The sequence below is a fragment of the Clinocottus analis genome, unplaced genomic scaffold (genome assembly GCF_023055335.1).
Source record: "Clinocottus analis isolate CAN_PGR_092001 unplaced genomic scaffold, fCliAna1.0.p SCAF_19, whole genome shotgun sequence".
In the NCBI taxonomy this organism is placed as follows: domain Eukaryota; kingdom Metazoa; phylum Chordata; class Actinopteri; order Perciformes; family Cottidae; genus Clinocottus; species Clinocottus analis.
Window position 1 is genome coordinate 10,385,717 of NW_027175920.1, and position 16,333 is coordinate 10,402,049.

The 16,333-nt window shown below is 45.7% G+C and overlaps 2 protein-coding genes across 3 annotated transcripts; one reads left to right on the plus strand and one right to left on the minus strand.

The window, feature by feature from the left end:
- The first annotated feature begins 263 nt into the window (after positions 1-263).
- Positions 264-1,764, plus strand: bhlha15 (basic helix-loop-helix family, member a15). Its single transcript, XM_068583817.1, has 2 exons — positions 264-399; positions 1,135-1,764. The coding sequence occupies exon 2, from the start codon at positions 1,183-1,185 to the stop codon at positions 1,744-1,746; it is 564 nt and encodes a 187-aa protein (XP_068439918.1). The 5' UTR covers positions 264-399; positions 1,135-1,182; the 3' UTR covers positions 1,747-1,764.
- Positions 1,765-2,510: 746 nt separating this feature from the next.
- On the minus strand, positions 2,511-15,915 carry tecpr1a (tectonin beta-propeller repeat containing 1a). Of its 2 annotated transcripts, none has more exons than XM_068583524.1 (24): positions 15,782-15,915; positions 14,104-14,343; positions 13,305-13,487; positions 13,096-13,218; positions 12,878-12,997; positions 12,127-12,301; positions 11,936-12,036; positions 11,673-11,774; positions 11,360-11,508; positions 10,168-10,772; positions 9,709-9,854; positions 9,439-9,594; positions 9,030-9,179; positions 8,176-8,333; positions 7,852-8,082; positions 7,448-7,544; positions 7,078-7,157; positions 6,897-6,953; positions 5,936-6,110; positions 5,518-5,653; positions 5,253-5,345; positions 5,047-5,153; positions 4,690-4,809; positions 2,511-4,296 (listed from the first exon to the last, which is right to left on the minus strand). In XM_068583524.1, the coding sequence occupies exons 2-24, from the start codon at positions 14,326-14,328 to the stop codon at positions 4,156-4,158; spliced, it is 3,630 nt and encodes a 1,209-aa protein (XP_068439625.1). In that variant the 5' UTR covers positions 14,329-14,343; positions 15,782-15,915; the 3' UTR covers positions 2,511-4,155. The 2 variants fall into 2 exon arrangements, with proteins under 2 accessions (XP_068439625.1, XP_068439624.1); XM_068583523.1 differs by having other exon boundaries at positions 15,778-15,895.
- Between the last annotated feature and the right edge of the window lie 418 nt (positions 15,916-16,333).

Sequence of the window (16,333 nt, forward strand, 5' to 3'; positions counted from 1 at the left end):
ATTAGTACATTATGTGAATACTTTTTCCATCACCAAGTATAGTCTATCAAACCAAATAGTGTAAAAAGTTAAAATTAGGAGTATTTGTTGTAGTTGTGCAGCAGCAGCGGTGCAGAGCCGGAGGGAGTGAGCTCGCTCTCTGATTGGCTGAGCAGCGCGACGTGGACATCAGTCAGTTACAGGTAGCGCGCATGTGACAGTTTGTCTGCGCGCGTGTGTGTCTGCGTGTGCACGTGCGTCTGTCAGTGTGTGAATGAGTGTGTGTCTGCTGCACGGCGACGCTCCGCTGCTCTCTCCGCTCTTTTACTTTGTATGATGGTGCGTTGAATGACCGGCTGCATGGTGACGATTCTGTCTGTAAACACATCGAGGAGGAGGAAAGTTAGTTTAACTTCCAAGGTAAGGCTTTTTACATGTCTTAGATTAGCAGTTTCATTCACTTTGATAGCTGCTGCTCTCATTTACTACAGAGAATGAAACGGACTTTTGTCTGTTTAATCTCATATCAGTTACTCCACTCATGTGTGGGTGATGTAGTTGGTTTAGGGAAATAAAGAGAAGGATGTTGATGGAGAAATATCCAGAATTTTTTTCTTTTCATTTTGTGCACTAATCTATGTAAAACAGCTTTATCTGAAACTGTTTTATAACATCACAGTATTTGATAGCATGGTTAAGAAATGTCCATCGCTTGTGGACACTCAACTAAAGCGACAGCAAATTCGACTGACTTCAAGAAGTTCCTTCATCAATGCCGTATTTTGAACTAAAGATCTACTGGGTATATAATGAGGAGCAATGGAGCTGAATTAGCTGAGTGCTGGCTGGCCTCTGTGTTTTTGTAAGTGTAACCTTGAAATGAGCATTATCGTAGGGGCCGTGAGGATAAGAGAGGCGTAGATTAACAGACTAACATCATGGAGTTTTCACACTGCAAGAGGCTGATTAGATACAACAGGATGCTGGGCCATTTGACTTGGAGAGAGGTGTAGACGGGAATTGAGAATTACTTGATTAATAAGCCTGTATTAAAATACTTCATGTTAAAATGCCACTTTGCATATTTCAGAAACACAAAGTGTTTCTTCCTTTCTCTAACACTCCCCATCTTTTCTTTCCTTACAACTGTTGAAGTTGTAGGAACTACACTGTCACGGAGAGAAAAGTCAAGGAGGCCACAGGATGAAATCCAAAGGTAAGGCTGTGAAACCGTCTCGGAGGACCTGGTCCGACCCCGAGCCAGAACTAGAACCAGACACAGAACCAGAACCGGGCTCCAGCGAGCAGGAGGGCTCGGAGACCTCGGTCCGGATCGGCGGCTCCTGGAGGGGGTCGCTGAGGGGCGGGGACGGCAAACGGAAAAGAGCCGGGAGCCGGAGGCGCCGGCAGCACGGCTCCAGCACCAAGGAGCGCAGCGTCCGACGCCTCGAGAGCAACGAGAGGGAACGCCAGCGCATGCACAAACTCAACAACGCCTTTCAAGCGCTGCGCGAGGCCATCCCCCACGTCAACACGGACAAGAAGCTGTCCAAGATCGAGACACTCACCCTGGCAAAGAATTACATCAAGGCCTTGACCACCGTCGTCGTGGACATGTCGGGGGACTGCCTGCCTGCCGGCGGGGTCCCGTCGGAGGCCAACACTGCCAAGCTGCTCCAGTGCTACCAGAAGCACCTGGAGGACGAGGGGGAGGATGACCTCACCCAGTACCTCACCCACATGCACAGCTTCAGCCAGCGCAGCTAACAGTGGCTGCAAAGTGGTTCGGGGACCAGGAGGCCGTCTCTAAGGCAGAGCGAGAGAGAGAGAGAGAGGGGGGGGGGGTGTGGGGTGAGCTTTAGGGACACATCTCAAACCACATTGAGTTCCTTTGAGTGCACTGCTCTGGGATCTGCTCAGAAGTGGTTCTCTGCAGGAAATGGGTGCTGTTCCAGATCACGGACCTCTGACGTTGAACCCATGCGTGGCCATAGCAAGATGTGGGCTGTCTAGACTAGAACTTTATGCAAAGTATGAAATGATTTGAGCACCATGCACCCAGGAGACAAAAAGACTGCAGACTGGACGGGGAAGGATGGATGTTGGTTATGACGAGTAAGAAGACTTTCCTGTTATTATACCCGGGGAAAATCTTTCGCCATTCTGTCTCTTTACTTCTCATCTTCTACGGTTTGAGCCGGGGCAGAAACTTGTTCTCTTTTGTGTTATCTTGTGATCTTCTGTGTGTGTTTTCTCTTGAGAAACTTGCTGAGCGTATCGCCCCGAGTCATAACTGTCACATCGAGGGGGAAAGAAAGACAAGCAGCAGGCCTGAATACCCAAATGTCGAAGCAGGAAAGTGTGTTTGCCTCCTCACAACGACAAACAACCAGTTTCAGAACACACGTCTTCTTACAGGTTGTGCGCCCATAGCCGATGGGCAAAGACAATATTTAATTAAGTGTGTGTGTTATTTTAATGTTCCGTGTCTCCAGCTGGTGAAAAAGATCAGGAGAAACTATTTGGGGAGTTATTATCAATAAACACATTTATTTATTGACAAGGACTGTTACTTTGACCATGCACAACACTTGATAAAAGTTCTCCACAATGTCAACAGCACTGATGTGTCACAGTAACACAGTTTGATGTTGGTTGTACACAGATAAAAGAGGCCAATCTCTGTACACTTTCCACATTTCCAAAGGCTTCATATCGAGACAGTACATTAAGAAATGGAGGAATTTAGCAGACCGTTAACATAAAGGATGTCTGAACGGCTGCATTTCATCATTGCAGCAACTACTATACTTATTATATAATACCAATATCTTACAGACTGATAACAAAAATATAGTGTGGGTGGGGGGTTAAAGTTTTTTTCTAGTTGCTCAGTCATTCTACCATCAGGAAGTAGATGGCATGTCAATATTCTCCTGAGAAGAGGAAGGTTCAACAACAAGACTTTTACAAGAAATCCATCCTTATTTACATCGTTAACCATTGCACAAACTCCAAGACAACATAAAAAGTATATATATATATATATATATATTTTAGAAAATAACATTTAACTCCTTATAAAACATAAGTTAACCATTTGTACAAGGCAAGCAGCAACCACCACAGGTAAATAAAGCCAGTGCAGGTCTTGTGACAGAGGCTACATGCTGGCTCAAGAAAACACTCAAGAGTGCTTTGAAGTCAATGAGAAAACCTTAAAAGTTCCTGAAAAAAAATTCAAAGTACTTTAGTCCCCAAGATGTCAGGGTACCAGTTAAATAATAATAATAATGTATTATTTATAAACTGACATGAGCTTACAGAAAGTATGTTTTGTGTTGCTTGCCTTGACTTACAGCCTTTCACACGAGCGCAGGGTTTCCCCCCTTTAAATTGGATCCTCTGGCTCCAAACAATTGTGTGATTGTTGGAGACGGTGCACCCAAACTAAGGCTTCACAAATCCCTTCAGAAAGCGGTGAGATTAGAAACCAATGGGGATACACAGATGCTGCAGTCTGTGGTGTAAAATCATACATGTCTGTCAGATTAGCAGCCTATGAGGCCTGGATCGTACATTGTCCTGCTCGCTATATCTTTTATCAATTTCTCAGAGTGATCAGGCTCCAGTCCATCAGAACGTGTGTTAACCTGATGGCTGATATTAAACAGGGTTTTGTATACACTACCAGCTCTGGAGCTGACAGTTATGCAGCTAAGCAACTATCATTTATTCACAGCAATTTTCTTCCCCCTTTAAATAAAAAACCCACATCACGCTTCCACCTTAACTTCAACCTTATGCGAGGTAATCAGTACACATAAACCAACAGAAATATCACAGCCTCATGAATAAATAAATAAATGCATTAAGATCATAAGTTCAATGTCAGTGACCAAAGACAAAAGAGACAGAAATGCCCGCACAGTTTCGGAAAAAGTGAACATTCGGGTTAATTGACTATAAATTGTCTTCAGAGAAAAGGAGACGGATTCAGCATTTAAGATTGTTCTGAGGGTCAGATTATCATTGCGGCTACTCCAGAGTTAAAGTAGAAGTACTTTTCAACAAGAATAAAGACAACAAAGTGCAAATTACTACAAAAGTAATATGGTTTAGGGTGGCTATGTACAATATGCGTGTACTGTACATGGTATACATGTACATGTGTGTCTAACATCCCACTGCGTTGCCGTTGACCTCCGTGGTCCTGACAGGGAGGGGGCTCGGAGGAGCTGGGGCTGTCAGAGAGGGAAGACGGATGCGGGGCGGCTCCATGGAGTTTCCTCTCACTGTGATGTGGTCCCATCCACCCTAAAGACAGGAAGAGAGAGAGAGAGAGAGAGAGAGAGAGAGAGAGAGAGAGAGAGAGAGAGAGAGAGAGAGAGAGAGAGAGAGAGACAGAGACAGAGAGAGAGAGAGAGAGAGAGAGAGAGAGAGAGAGAGAGAGAGAGAGAGAGAGAGAGAGAGATCACCTCAGAGTACTTGTATTTGTTGCAAGTAAACTGATTTACTGTCTGGTTCTAAGCACCAAAAGGGATTGATCGTCCTCCTGCAGCTCAATCAGCCTGCAATCTACTAAAACATTGTTTACTAACGTCAATGCCTACATGAGGCAAAATACAACATGTAATTCATTCATCAGATTCAAGACTTTTAAAAACCCCGACAACACAGTCACACAGTCGAGTTCCTTTGGGGCCTCACCCCGATACCGTAGTCCCACGACTGTCCTTTAGGCTCCACAGGTTGGACCCCGAGTCGATGGCACACTGTTCCACAGCTCAGACTCTGGCTGCCCTGCACCTTGTCTGCTATGATCCACACCTACAACAACAACAACAACCATCAAAAACAATCAAGGGTTGTTTATAATCTCAAAGTAGTACTTTTTGACACATACATTTTGAAATATATAAATTGCGAGACTCTGAATCATGCATCAAAGCCGCATACTTTCCTGTAGGAAGTTCCAAATAATAAAAACAACTCACATTCAAGAATGAACTTTAATACACCTCAAATATTATGATTAAGAGTGAGAGACGTTGTCCTGGTACTGACCTGGTCCAGAGGCCCCGCAGAGACCTTGCGTACATTGTTAGAGATGTGTTCCCAGCTGGAGCCCTGAGGGTAGCTTGGGGTCACACCCTGGCGGTACCACAGGTTACCTGGACAGGAAATCCAAGGAACATAGCTGTCAGGTATTTGCTTATTGAAATCAATGTTTGCATAAGGGTAAGCTCGAAATACAAATCCAATCCTTTTACCATTTTCATCCACAGTGTAGACTGATGTCCTCCCTACCGACACCTGCTTCAACTTCTGTTTTCCCGGGGAGGGGATGTGGTACCAACAGTCGCCTGCAGGGGGAGACACAACACATCATACTGTCTAAGTGAAAATCATCTTTGCTTGCTGGATCAGAAGCTGACAGAAGCAAAACCCTCAACTCTGCTCATTTTTAAGTAAATCTTGATGGTTTAGATTTAAACCGGACAGATGCATGAATGATACACAGTTTCTCCCGCGGACCTGCTGGGCTCTGCGGGGAGACGGAGCCCCTGTAGAAGGCAGAGCCGTCCTTGGCGATGGCCCAAACCTGGCTGGCAGCCCCGACGGAGATGGACTTGAAAGGCTGGTCAGTTCCCACGTGGAGCCATGAGGATCCCTGCGTGAGCAAGAAGAGGACGTCAGAACAACAACCCTCCCACGTCCTTTCAAAATGTGTTTTGTTGCCGCTCCACTGGCGATATCTTTGCAACAACAATCAAACACACAAGACGTCCCCCTGCACTCTTGTATCGGATCCCTGACAGCTAAACGCAGGGAAAGACCACGAGCTACTGATCTGAGAGCAGGAATATAGCGGCGAATGTTTACGAGTGACCCACCACATGTTGTTAAACCTGTTGATGGGTTTGTCAGTATTTGTGCAGTGAATGTGACTCACAGCCGGTGTCAGCGTGGTGACTCCCAGTCGGCAGAGCACGTCTCCCTTGTTGCTGATCGCCCACAGAGGAACCACGTCCACGCTGCTCTGAGCTGCACACGGCAGGATGGTCACATCGATCAGGGAAATAGGCGGGATCTCTTGCCAGGGTCCTGTGCTCGTCAGTTTACTCTTCCTGTGCAGGAGGAAAAGCACAATGCTCACAGGTGCCCCGAATCGCAATGTCTGTGTATGACGCGAGGCAGCGAGAACCATCGATTAGTTCATCCGGGCAGAAGTTATTTTGAATAGCGGTACACTCTTATTTAGAAAGTTGAAACCACGATCAGTGTTATTATGATTGGATGATTGCTAATCATGTAACAGGATCAATATCGCAGTAGCTCTCCCAGCATGCACTGGGGCAATAGCCTCATTGTATGTGTTTCTGTTTCGTAGCTGCTGGTGTTACATCGTGCTGCATTACGTTTCCACTCTTTCATCTCAGTAAACAGTGAAATGTTACCGTAAAGATCGACTACGAGTGATGTTGATGTATGATTGCTTGAGTTTCCCAAAGGATGTGAGACTTTCCAGTGATACTAAAAAACCTTACTGAAATCTCTTAAAATGCAACTTTAGATTACATCAACAATTTTTAGCAAAATACAGTATCTTATCTTTAAGGCTTTAAAATACAATTATTGTAAAGAAGCTCCCTTTATTGTGTCCAGCACCTCTATATTTTTAACATTAGTCACACATTCAATAATATCTAAAGATGCATGTAATTGGCTTGTTAAGAAATTTTGTGCTGTTTTCAGATTCATAAGCAAATATATGTTTCCCACACTAACCAGACATTACTCTGGGATCTGTCTACACAATCAGTCTGCTCTGTGTTGACCCAAAAAAGAAAAACACACACACACGTCAACCTGCTGTGCAAATGCACATATGACAGCGTTGCTTTTAATAGTACCTGGCCCATCGCCTGCGACGCACAAAGTCCTTCAGCGTTTTGTAGCCATGATATGACCTGCATGGAGAGATGGGGAAGAAGAAGGATGAAATCGCAGGGAAAGAATCATTAAAATGTAAACTACGAGGGCAGCATAGTTTAAAAATAAAATAAAAATGAAGAATATGAAGTGAAACCTTACGCTGGAAAATCAGCTGCATACTGCCAGCCTTCTCTGTCTGTCCCCCCAGAGACACTGTAGTCAATAGCCCACTCTGACACCTGTCAGAGCAAATATGGGAAGTGAACACGTCAGTATTTCTGGCTACACACATCTGTGGACCACAGGACCAGTTTCAGATCATTCAGTAATTCTCAATCTTTTTAGAGCCAATGATCTCTCACAAGAATATACCAGGTAGTTATGTGATGGAACAAGAGTATGAATGTATTAGCTTGCGAAGGATATCATTAGTATTGTTTACACAGGACAACAGAACAGAAGCAAAAGACTTTAAATGAACAAATACTTTTTATGGACCCTACTTGTGTGTGTGTGTAGCTGTACTTACCCATGTCCACTGAGGGGAGGGTGGTTTCATATTTGTTTTTGTGCACTCATGTAGTCCTGACGCATCACTCCACATGTAGCGGTCTGTAGGGAGACCTCTAAAACAAACACACTTTAAATGAGTCATGTGTGTTTCAAATCAAACTAAACACACTTGATGTTTGTTGTTCTTTCTGTGTGTTGTACATTGTACCTGAACACCATGCGTGCCAAGACACACAACTAAATGTGACAATTTGTTTGACTCCCTGGTGTAAGTGTAGACACAATGTAGTGTGGACGCAATTTCAGTTGCAATTTCTACTGATACAAACTAGGCACATGCATTTCATGAATGCCAGTAGTGAAAGTAGAAATGTCCCCTCTTGAAGGTGAATCTCAGCGTTTCCCAGAGCAAACCTTTACCTGTTGGTGTAGCCGCTGACTGGGTTCCACCTCTGGTTCTCATAGATGTAGACACTCTTCACATCCACCTGTGTGTAAAGGTTATCTGTGCTGCTGGCCAGTCCCTGGGAGAAGCCTCCTCCATAGCCCCCGGTGTGGACCCAGGCAGTGTGGTCGTAGCCGATCCCCCACACTATGCCAACACTGTTGCACTCCACCACACGGAGGTGACCTCCAACCTGCCGCCAGAACCTGCACAAAGGAATAAATGCTTCATAGGCTGAGACGGCAAATATTATAAAAGAAAAAATGATTTTCTCCTGCCGGTAAGATTCTTATCCTTACATCTGGTCGCATGGCGTGGGGTAAGGCATGGCCTCCAGACTCGGAGAGGGCTCGCAGACAAAGATGTCTCCTTTACAGGTTACGGACCAGGCGGCCTGTTTGGAGGGAGGACCCTGGATCCCCCTGGAGTTGCAGCAGGAGTCACTCAACAACGCCAGCTTGAAACCGGGAACGAGGGTAAGGCAGACAGATCGGGTGAGAGAGGGAGGGAGAGAGAGAGAGAGAAAGAAAGTGAGACAGAAAGAAGGCAATACAAAGGAATTGGTAAGCATGTGTGCATCTAGATCACCTGGAACAGGGGTGTCAAACATACAGCCCGCCAGGGTGTTCAATTAGACAGACAGATTTTTTTTTTTAAGAACAAAATTAGCAGAGCTGGGATTCAAACCTCTGATCCTCTGCTTATAAGATGGACATACAAACCATTGATCCACAGTCGCAATTGATGTGAGCGCTGATATTATTGTGTTAGAAGTCGTTAAACATGGATCACGTCATGAACGTGGCGCCACAAATGCGTCACAAAGCGAGGGAATCTGCAGAGGAGAGCCCAGGCAGGTAAACAGAGGGCTGATGTCTGAGTTTTTGGTCTTTATGTTTTTAGGTAATTGTCTAAAGACCTTAAAATAGAGTTCATCATCTAAAAACCTTCACCAATGATTTAAAGATAAAGAAACATTGTCGTTAATTATGCGTTATTATGCTGTGATTTTACTGGTCCGGCCCACTTCAGATCAAAATGGACAACATGTGGTCCCTTCACTAAAACGAGTTCGACACCTTTGACCTAGAAGATCGAAATGGACCATTCAGGTTTTCTGGGATCAAAAATGCTTTGCAGTATTTATACGTACCCAGTCATGCATCTCTAGCTCTGTGGCTGCTGCCAATCGGATTGGCCACCTCTGTTTGGTCCGCTCAGGAGTGTAGATGGCAAAAGAGTGTTTGGAGTCATTTAGCACAGGAACCAGGATGGTGACCTCGTTGATAAATGCATGCAGGTACTGGAGAGAGTGACAGCAGAGGGAGGAAGAGAAGAAAAGTAGATAGAAAGTTAAAAGAGCAAAACAAGGAGCAGTAGAGATTTCAAGGAAAGCAATGGCAGTACTGATTCATTTAAATGACTCATTCCATGGTGAAAGGTCTCTATAACAGATTCAGTCAATGTGACAATCTGTCACTATAAAAACAACTGTTTCCCTCGAGAAGGCTTATGAAACTGCCCCAGTTGTATTAATCAAATCCACACAACATCGACCCCACCTTCTTCTCCTCATAAAAGTTGTAATAGATGAAGAGGATGCCGTCCTTGTTGCCCTCTGGTCCCGAGAACTGCTCCAGGGCAAAATGAACATCTATCCACTTGTGAGGCTTCCAGTCTCTCCACCACTGCATGGTTCCCTTCTTCACCCACACAGACTGCATCCACACAAAGCCAGAGACAGAAAAAAAGACAGAAACAAGAAAACATTATAAATATCCTGAAGATCCTGCTGCTGGGCAGGTCTCACCTGCTTAATACATAGCGAGTACCTGTTCTATGGCTTGTTCATAATGTCTGAAATTATCCATCTCTCTTTTGGTCCTCTCACTGAGTTGTTCAAAGATTTGTCTCCGCCAGGCTGCCGTCTGGGCCGGGCTGACAGAAAGACTCATGGACTGGACTGACTGGACCAAAGCTGGGACGAAGGACAAAAAGGAAAAATCAAAAACCGAAAACAAAAAAGGGAAACTGAATGGACTGGTGAGTGAAATAAAATGGAGTCATGCGCGCCTTGACCTTGGAGCTCAGGAGTTACATGAATAGCCTCTCTCTGTGTGTTATTGCATAATGATGTTAAATCACCGTGCTACAGTACATAAGGTGTAGTTTGTGTGTAATTAGATCTTTTTTTTTTTACCTCGAGGAAAGACAAAATTCAACATGAAGCTGAAAAAATGTAGAGTCTAACAGCTTAATCATTTACTAGACAAGTATCACATGTAACTCACATGAAGCGTTCATAGCGCAGTTAAACCAGTTGAGTTGGGAGTGGCTGTCCACAGAGCAGCCGCCTCCACTGACCCACGCCCACAGTGGGTGCTCATCTGCACCATACTGGTCCTCTATGGCCAGAGTGTATGTGGCCACTGATGACAAGCTGCATGTGTCAGCTGAGTCCACCACCGCTCCAGTCAGGGCCCGCTGGCCCGCCTCCTCCAGATCAACGTTACTCCATTGGGGGTCAAGAGGCCCTCCGGACGGGCTGGAGGAGATAGCTACATCAGCACAGGGGGCTTCCACCTCTTCTGCTCCAGGGACGGCTTCCTCCTCCAGAACAGCTGGGCCCGAAGGGCCGGCCTCTCTCGGGGTCTTTCCTGGTTCTCGGTCAGAGACGAGTTCAGAGATGAAGCTGTCGCTGGTGACTTTGGGGATGCGGGGCTTGGGGGCGTCTATAGGTTGGTCAGAGTGGTCTGTCGGGGCATCAACAAAGGGCTCCGGGGGGATGGAGGAGACGAGGTGGACGGCTCCATCGAGAGATCCTTTCTCTGCGTCCGATTCCACGTCACTCACTACTGACTGAGGACGCACCTCACCACTGAAGTAACATCCAGCGCTGTGACATAGAGGGAGAGAAAGAGAGGAACTCATGAATTTGAACACTGGAAACGTGTTTGTGTGTTTGTGTTTGTGTTTGTGTGTGTGTGTGTGTGTGTGTGTGTGTGTGTGTGTGTGTGTGTGTGTGTGTGTGTGTGTGTGTGTGTGTGTGTGTGTGTATATATAACATAGACTGTATATAAGTGGCCGTGGCGTCTCCCACAGGTTTTTTACCAGACTGGACAACTTTGTGGTCGCGACCTGTCAATCACAAGGTAGCCACTGCCTTAAGCATACCCGTAATCCTAATCTCTAAATGGGAACATAATTTACTAAATGAACATCATGCTGTGTTGAAGAAGACTCGAAACTAGTGATTGAGACTATTAACTCATGTTTATCATGTTTACTAAGGTAATAATTCAAGTGGTCTGTCTATAACTACTTCCTGGGTTATATTTTAACTTAATGATTAATGTTTGATCTGTTATTAAACTGTAAATCTTGGAAAATAGTAAACTTTGTGTGGCTCTAGCAGCCCACTCCGTAAGGTGTTGGCTGAAATCTGTCCGTGTGTGCATGTGTGTGTGTGTGTGTCCTCTCCACCTCTGCAGGCTGCTTGCGCTGGCACTGGAGTGGGATCGGTCTCCGTCTCGGGGGACGGTGATGGCCCTCCAGGTTTTCCCACTCAGTTCGCTTGAGGTCACACCTTGTCGGAAGTACACGGCCCGATCCTCGCAGCCGATAGCCAACACCTACACACGATAACAATAGGTTGACTTTAAAAAAGGCCACAACCCATAACATCACACTAAAAGCCATGTGGTAATGCTAAAGCAACCAGGAGAAAGGAAGATATTGAGTTGTTACTTCCTTACGGTTTACCTACAATGTGTGATGTCTTGAGGCTCAGATTCACCTGATCGTTGAGTCCCACGTTGATCGTGATCATTTCTCCCACCATGCTGATCCAGCCGGAGCCACAAGGGTTGTGGGAGTTCACGCCGCGTCTGAACCACACCTGGCGAAGCAAGAGAGGACGGAGAAAGCTCTCTTCAGCATAACATACATGTTGGAGTGAAAACAGTTGTATTAAACTATTTTTTTTTAAAAAGGTGGCTGAAATGAGTTTCTCAATCCTGTAGTGCGAGTGTGATGGTATACATTACAGGATTGTCTTACTTTGTTGTCCTTGGTCAACGCCCAAACAACGTTGATTCCCACGGCTACATGTGTGGCTCCCACATCAGGACTGGGGGAGTCCACCACCGCCCAGGAGCTGCCTGACATGCAAAACAATGACATGCTCAATACAGACAATGAACGTAATCACACACAAGCCACATCGTCCTCCCATCAGGGAGCATGTGTACCTTTGGGGCAGTCTCTGCTAATGCCCTCCCTGACAAGGAACTGCCCCTCCCACAGGACCGCCCAGATCAGATCCCCCGGGCCACAACTGATCTGGACCACCTCCGCAGGGAGAGGCACCTCCTCCCACAAAGAGCCCTCGGGGTTGTGGTGGTAGATTCCCTCTCTGAACCACATCTGGAGAGAAAAGGAGGGTGAGACAATCAAGAGGGCTAGCAGTGTGGGAGAACGAGAAGTGTATCAAGCAAAGCAAATGCAGTAGTTTATCTGATGTAACAGGACTCTGTGTGTGTGTGTGTTCTTGCTCTGAGCAAAAAGGTAAACAAATAACTGACACACAAACACATGCATCCTTTGTATGTGTGTGTCTGTGTATTTAACCCAAAAGCGTACACACATCAGATTAGGTAAACAAATTACATTAGATCGCATCACAGGTTTTATGAGCTGCATGACAGCAAAGGTTCAAGTACAAACTGCTGGTTTCAACTGCATTTGTTTTTAACAGCTATGCTGCATGAGTGCAATACATAATTGACTGATGGTTATTACTCGTATACAATAGCAAACACCAGAGGATGTGTCGCGACATGCATGAGACGACAGTAAGACTATAGTTTTTCCACGCTGACACTGACTTCATTCCTGAAAATGTCAAACTTGTCAAGACTTGAAGTACATTGCCATGGACACCTGGGGCTGAGGTAGGTGCTGCATTGTGTGTGTGTGTGTGTTTGTTTGTGTAAACTGTACCTTGCCCTGCAGAGACACAGCCCACAGTGACAGCCGTCCCCTGGGCTCGTCACTGATCTCCCAACCTCCACAGCTGATGTCGCTGAAAGGATCTGGAAGAGTTGTCTCCTGTGAGGGGATCTGTGAGCGCACAAACACACACGCAGAGAGACGCAGGTGAACAAACAGACAGCTTTACACACACTGAGACACACACATATACACGCGGTATAAGCCACCTTAGCCCAGGTGTCCATGGCTTTGTATCTCCTGTAGCGGAGCCATCGCCTGCGTCGGACGCAGGAGTTCCACTTCTTGTCTTTGGTGTAAGTGGCGGGAAAGTCAATGGCGTAGGTCCATCCCTGCAGAAACAAACACCTCAATCAATACAACACAAACCGATGCTGAAGCAGGGAGATGCTAGCATAAACAATACCTGCACACTCACCCCTTTCTCTGTGGGCTCTCCTTCAAGGTTTTCATCCGCGTACCAGTCGCCCTCCCACTCCCAGCTCGTGGAGGGAAGCCGGAAGTTGTCCAGAGGTTGGTGTTGCAGACCCGTGACATCACTCCACTGCCAGCGATCGCTTGGCAACAAACGCTCCGAGAAACCGTCGACAGGATTCCACCGCTGACAAAAAGACGGACAGTGAGGGAAACACACACACACACACACACACACACACACACACACACACACACAGGGCCAAAACAAGTAACATCAAAGTAACGGTTTTCCCCCGGTTGCACCACACGATCCAACCCGAGCGCCTTCTTTCCCAATATCACAGCGTTTGTGAAATACCAAAGAGCACTTGCAGAACAGCCACAGCAAGGTATCGAGCTAATATACACAGCCGTGTGACAACAACCTGCTGGTCCAAAACGTGTTAAATTATTTACAGAAAGCATGAACCTAATCAGCTATTTAAACTCAAACAGTACACTTTGATCGTGTGCGGTATTTTGCTTAATAACTGATATAACGTACTTCTCATGCGCTCGTGAACGCACACAGCCGGCATTGTGTGCTAAGGTTAGTAACAGAGGAAGTGAGACACTGTATGAGGATGTTACAGATGCTTTTTCAGTCACTCAATCACACATAACAGAAGAGGGAGAACTTCACATTTTCAGTTTCACTCGAGATACCTGATGCGGGAATTAAAGGATAAGCGCAGAGAGATACGACGGCATAGAGAGAGACAGAAAACGCGCTGGCTTCTGTTCTCCCACAGGAGACTCACTTGATTCTCGTAGGTCTCCTCCTGGTAGCGGACCGGCAGGTCAGAAGCGTGGACATTCAGGTAGATTTTGTTGTCACAGGCGATGCCCCAGCAGCACTGCTGAGCTGCCGTCACCCGCTTAAACTCCATCTGGGCATCGCGGCACTGCTCCCACACCTGCCCCGCCGTGGACAGGCTGTAGACCCGCCCGTACACGTCCACCGCCCACAGCAGAGAGACGGGCATGGTTGCACCGGCAACCTGGGGAAAGAAGAGAGTGGGTGAATGGAGATAATGTGGCTTTAAAGTAACAACATGTTTTCTTTTCAATGAATGACACCATCAAGTATATTATCTGTAGTTACAATGTGAGTAATTGGAAATAATATTCAAAACGAAGCCGTGTCATTACATCAAATGATACTATTCAGGACATCAGGGGAATCATTGTTTCCAAATGGTCTTTAAAAATCTTTGTAATCATGCCTTCAATCTAAAACATGTCAAGATTGTTTTTATTGCCCAATTGAAAAGGTTAAAGAAAACAGAGGCTGACAGACAAGAGATCTACAGAGACAAACTATTATGATGGAGATAATTCAATAAAAGCATAAGATTTCATGCGGTCATAAAATAAGATTAAAAAAGCAATATACATTTGAAGAGTGTTGCACAGAAATTCAACGTGGTAGGCATCAAGAGATTAAAATAAACATGGAAACTAATGACCTCTGCAACCCAGAAGTCATTAGCCTTTATTTATAAAAAGGTATCTTCTTCCAGGAAGATATCCGGGTATAAGGCAGAACCACTCCATGCACTCACTTTCACTTATCTTGGCAGGAAGAGCACAGTTGTTGTAAATGCCATGTTAACAATGGCTGTGTTCTCTTAAAGTGTCCCAGTGAGCCACGACTGTGCAGCCAGACAACACGCACAACCATCTACTGATCATTCACACCTGTGCACCTGCTTTCCCACCGAGACATTCATACATGCAGCACTATGAACCAGTGATCCCTAAAGGTGGCACTGATCCATGCGCTCTGTGTGCTTTTGTTTGTTTACACCACACGTTGTGTATCTTCAATGGCCACGACCCAAACCCCGTTTATTCTGCATCCCGACCATTTTATTAAAAGCCTGAATGCACATTCACACGTGAAATTGGCAACAGTAAACGACGCACTGTTTGCTAAATACTTGCTATACCAAGTGGTGTCCATGGCACAGCACTACGTGACCGGCAGAGATGCTGCTGCTGCTGCTGCTGCTGCTGCTGCTGCTAAAAGGCGTATCCTCTGTCACCTACAGACACTGTATATTCATCTCATAATGCTAATACAATACTAATGATAATCACACAATAGACACATGGACACTGAAAGTCAAGACACAACGACGCCAGAGCACAAACAAACAGCGATAGGTGTGTTTGTCGGTGGCGGTGTTGCAGTGTGATGGGCATGTCGCTGCACGTCAGCAGTGTGACAACAGCAGCAGCTGCACGTTATCCGCACATCAGCGCAGGAGTGACTGACAGGGGGCTGAAACGCAGCTGCGCTGCAAAAGCTCAACGTAAACTGGACAATTAAATAGGAGCTTCGAGCTTGGACGACACCACTCAGTCGCCATTGGCTCAGACTTACAGGCTATAAGCTCTCTGGGAAAAGCGAATTAAGAGTTCAAACACACCAACCTGGAGCTTCCTCTCATAAAGAGTGAAACGGCGCGGACGTCCCGCTGGTCAGCGGGTGGCAATGAGTGAACAGCTGTCTAAACCATAAAGTGTCCCTCTGATGTTCGCATCATAATTTCTCTGCTACGTGAAACCGGAAGTGTCGCTGTTTCTGTGCTCCTATTGGCTCTTTTCCCCGGAGCAGGTGTCTGTAGCTTCAGCAGCCAGCAGGGGGCGCTGCTGGCTCACATAGCTGAGTGTAAAAATCATAACGCTGGTCAGAAGATTCACTGAGTGCTGCACTGAAGTACATTTTTGGGGGTATTTGTACTTTTATTGATAATTTCCGATTTACAGTACTCAATAATCCACAAGGGTTGTCTGACAACACGTTGATTTTATATACAACACACAATCAGCTTATAAAATATGATTCATTGACCACAAGCACTCATACAGGTGTTTTTATTTGTGTAGCTGAGTTGTGCTGGGATTTAAGGTCAAACCAATAACAATGGGTAGGTGTTTGTCTTTGATTAAAAGGTAGAAAAAAATACTGAATTCAATAATTAA

What these genes read in the sequence shown, in the direction of transcription:
- tecpr1a (XM_068583523.1), bottom strand. Translation starts at nt 15,798, where the DNA reads ATGAGAGGAAGCTCCAGGTTG. An exon ending in TGAGAGGAAGCTCCAGGTTG is followed by an intron (nt 14,344 to 15,777) that starts GTGTGTTTGAAC and finishes TTCTTTCCCCAG; the next exon opens with GTTGCCGGTGCAACCATGCC. An exon ending in CCATGGACACCTGGGCTAAG is followed by an intron (nt 12,998 to 13,095) that starts GTGGCTTATACC and finishes GTGCGCTCACAG; the next exon opens with ATCCCCTCACAGGAGACAAC.
- bhlha15 (XM_068583817.1), top strand. Translation starts at nt 1,183, where the DNA reads ATGAAATCCAAAGGTAAGGCTGTGAAACCGTCTCGGAGGACCTGGTCC.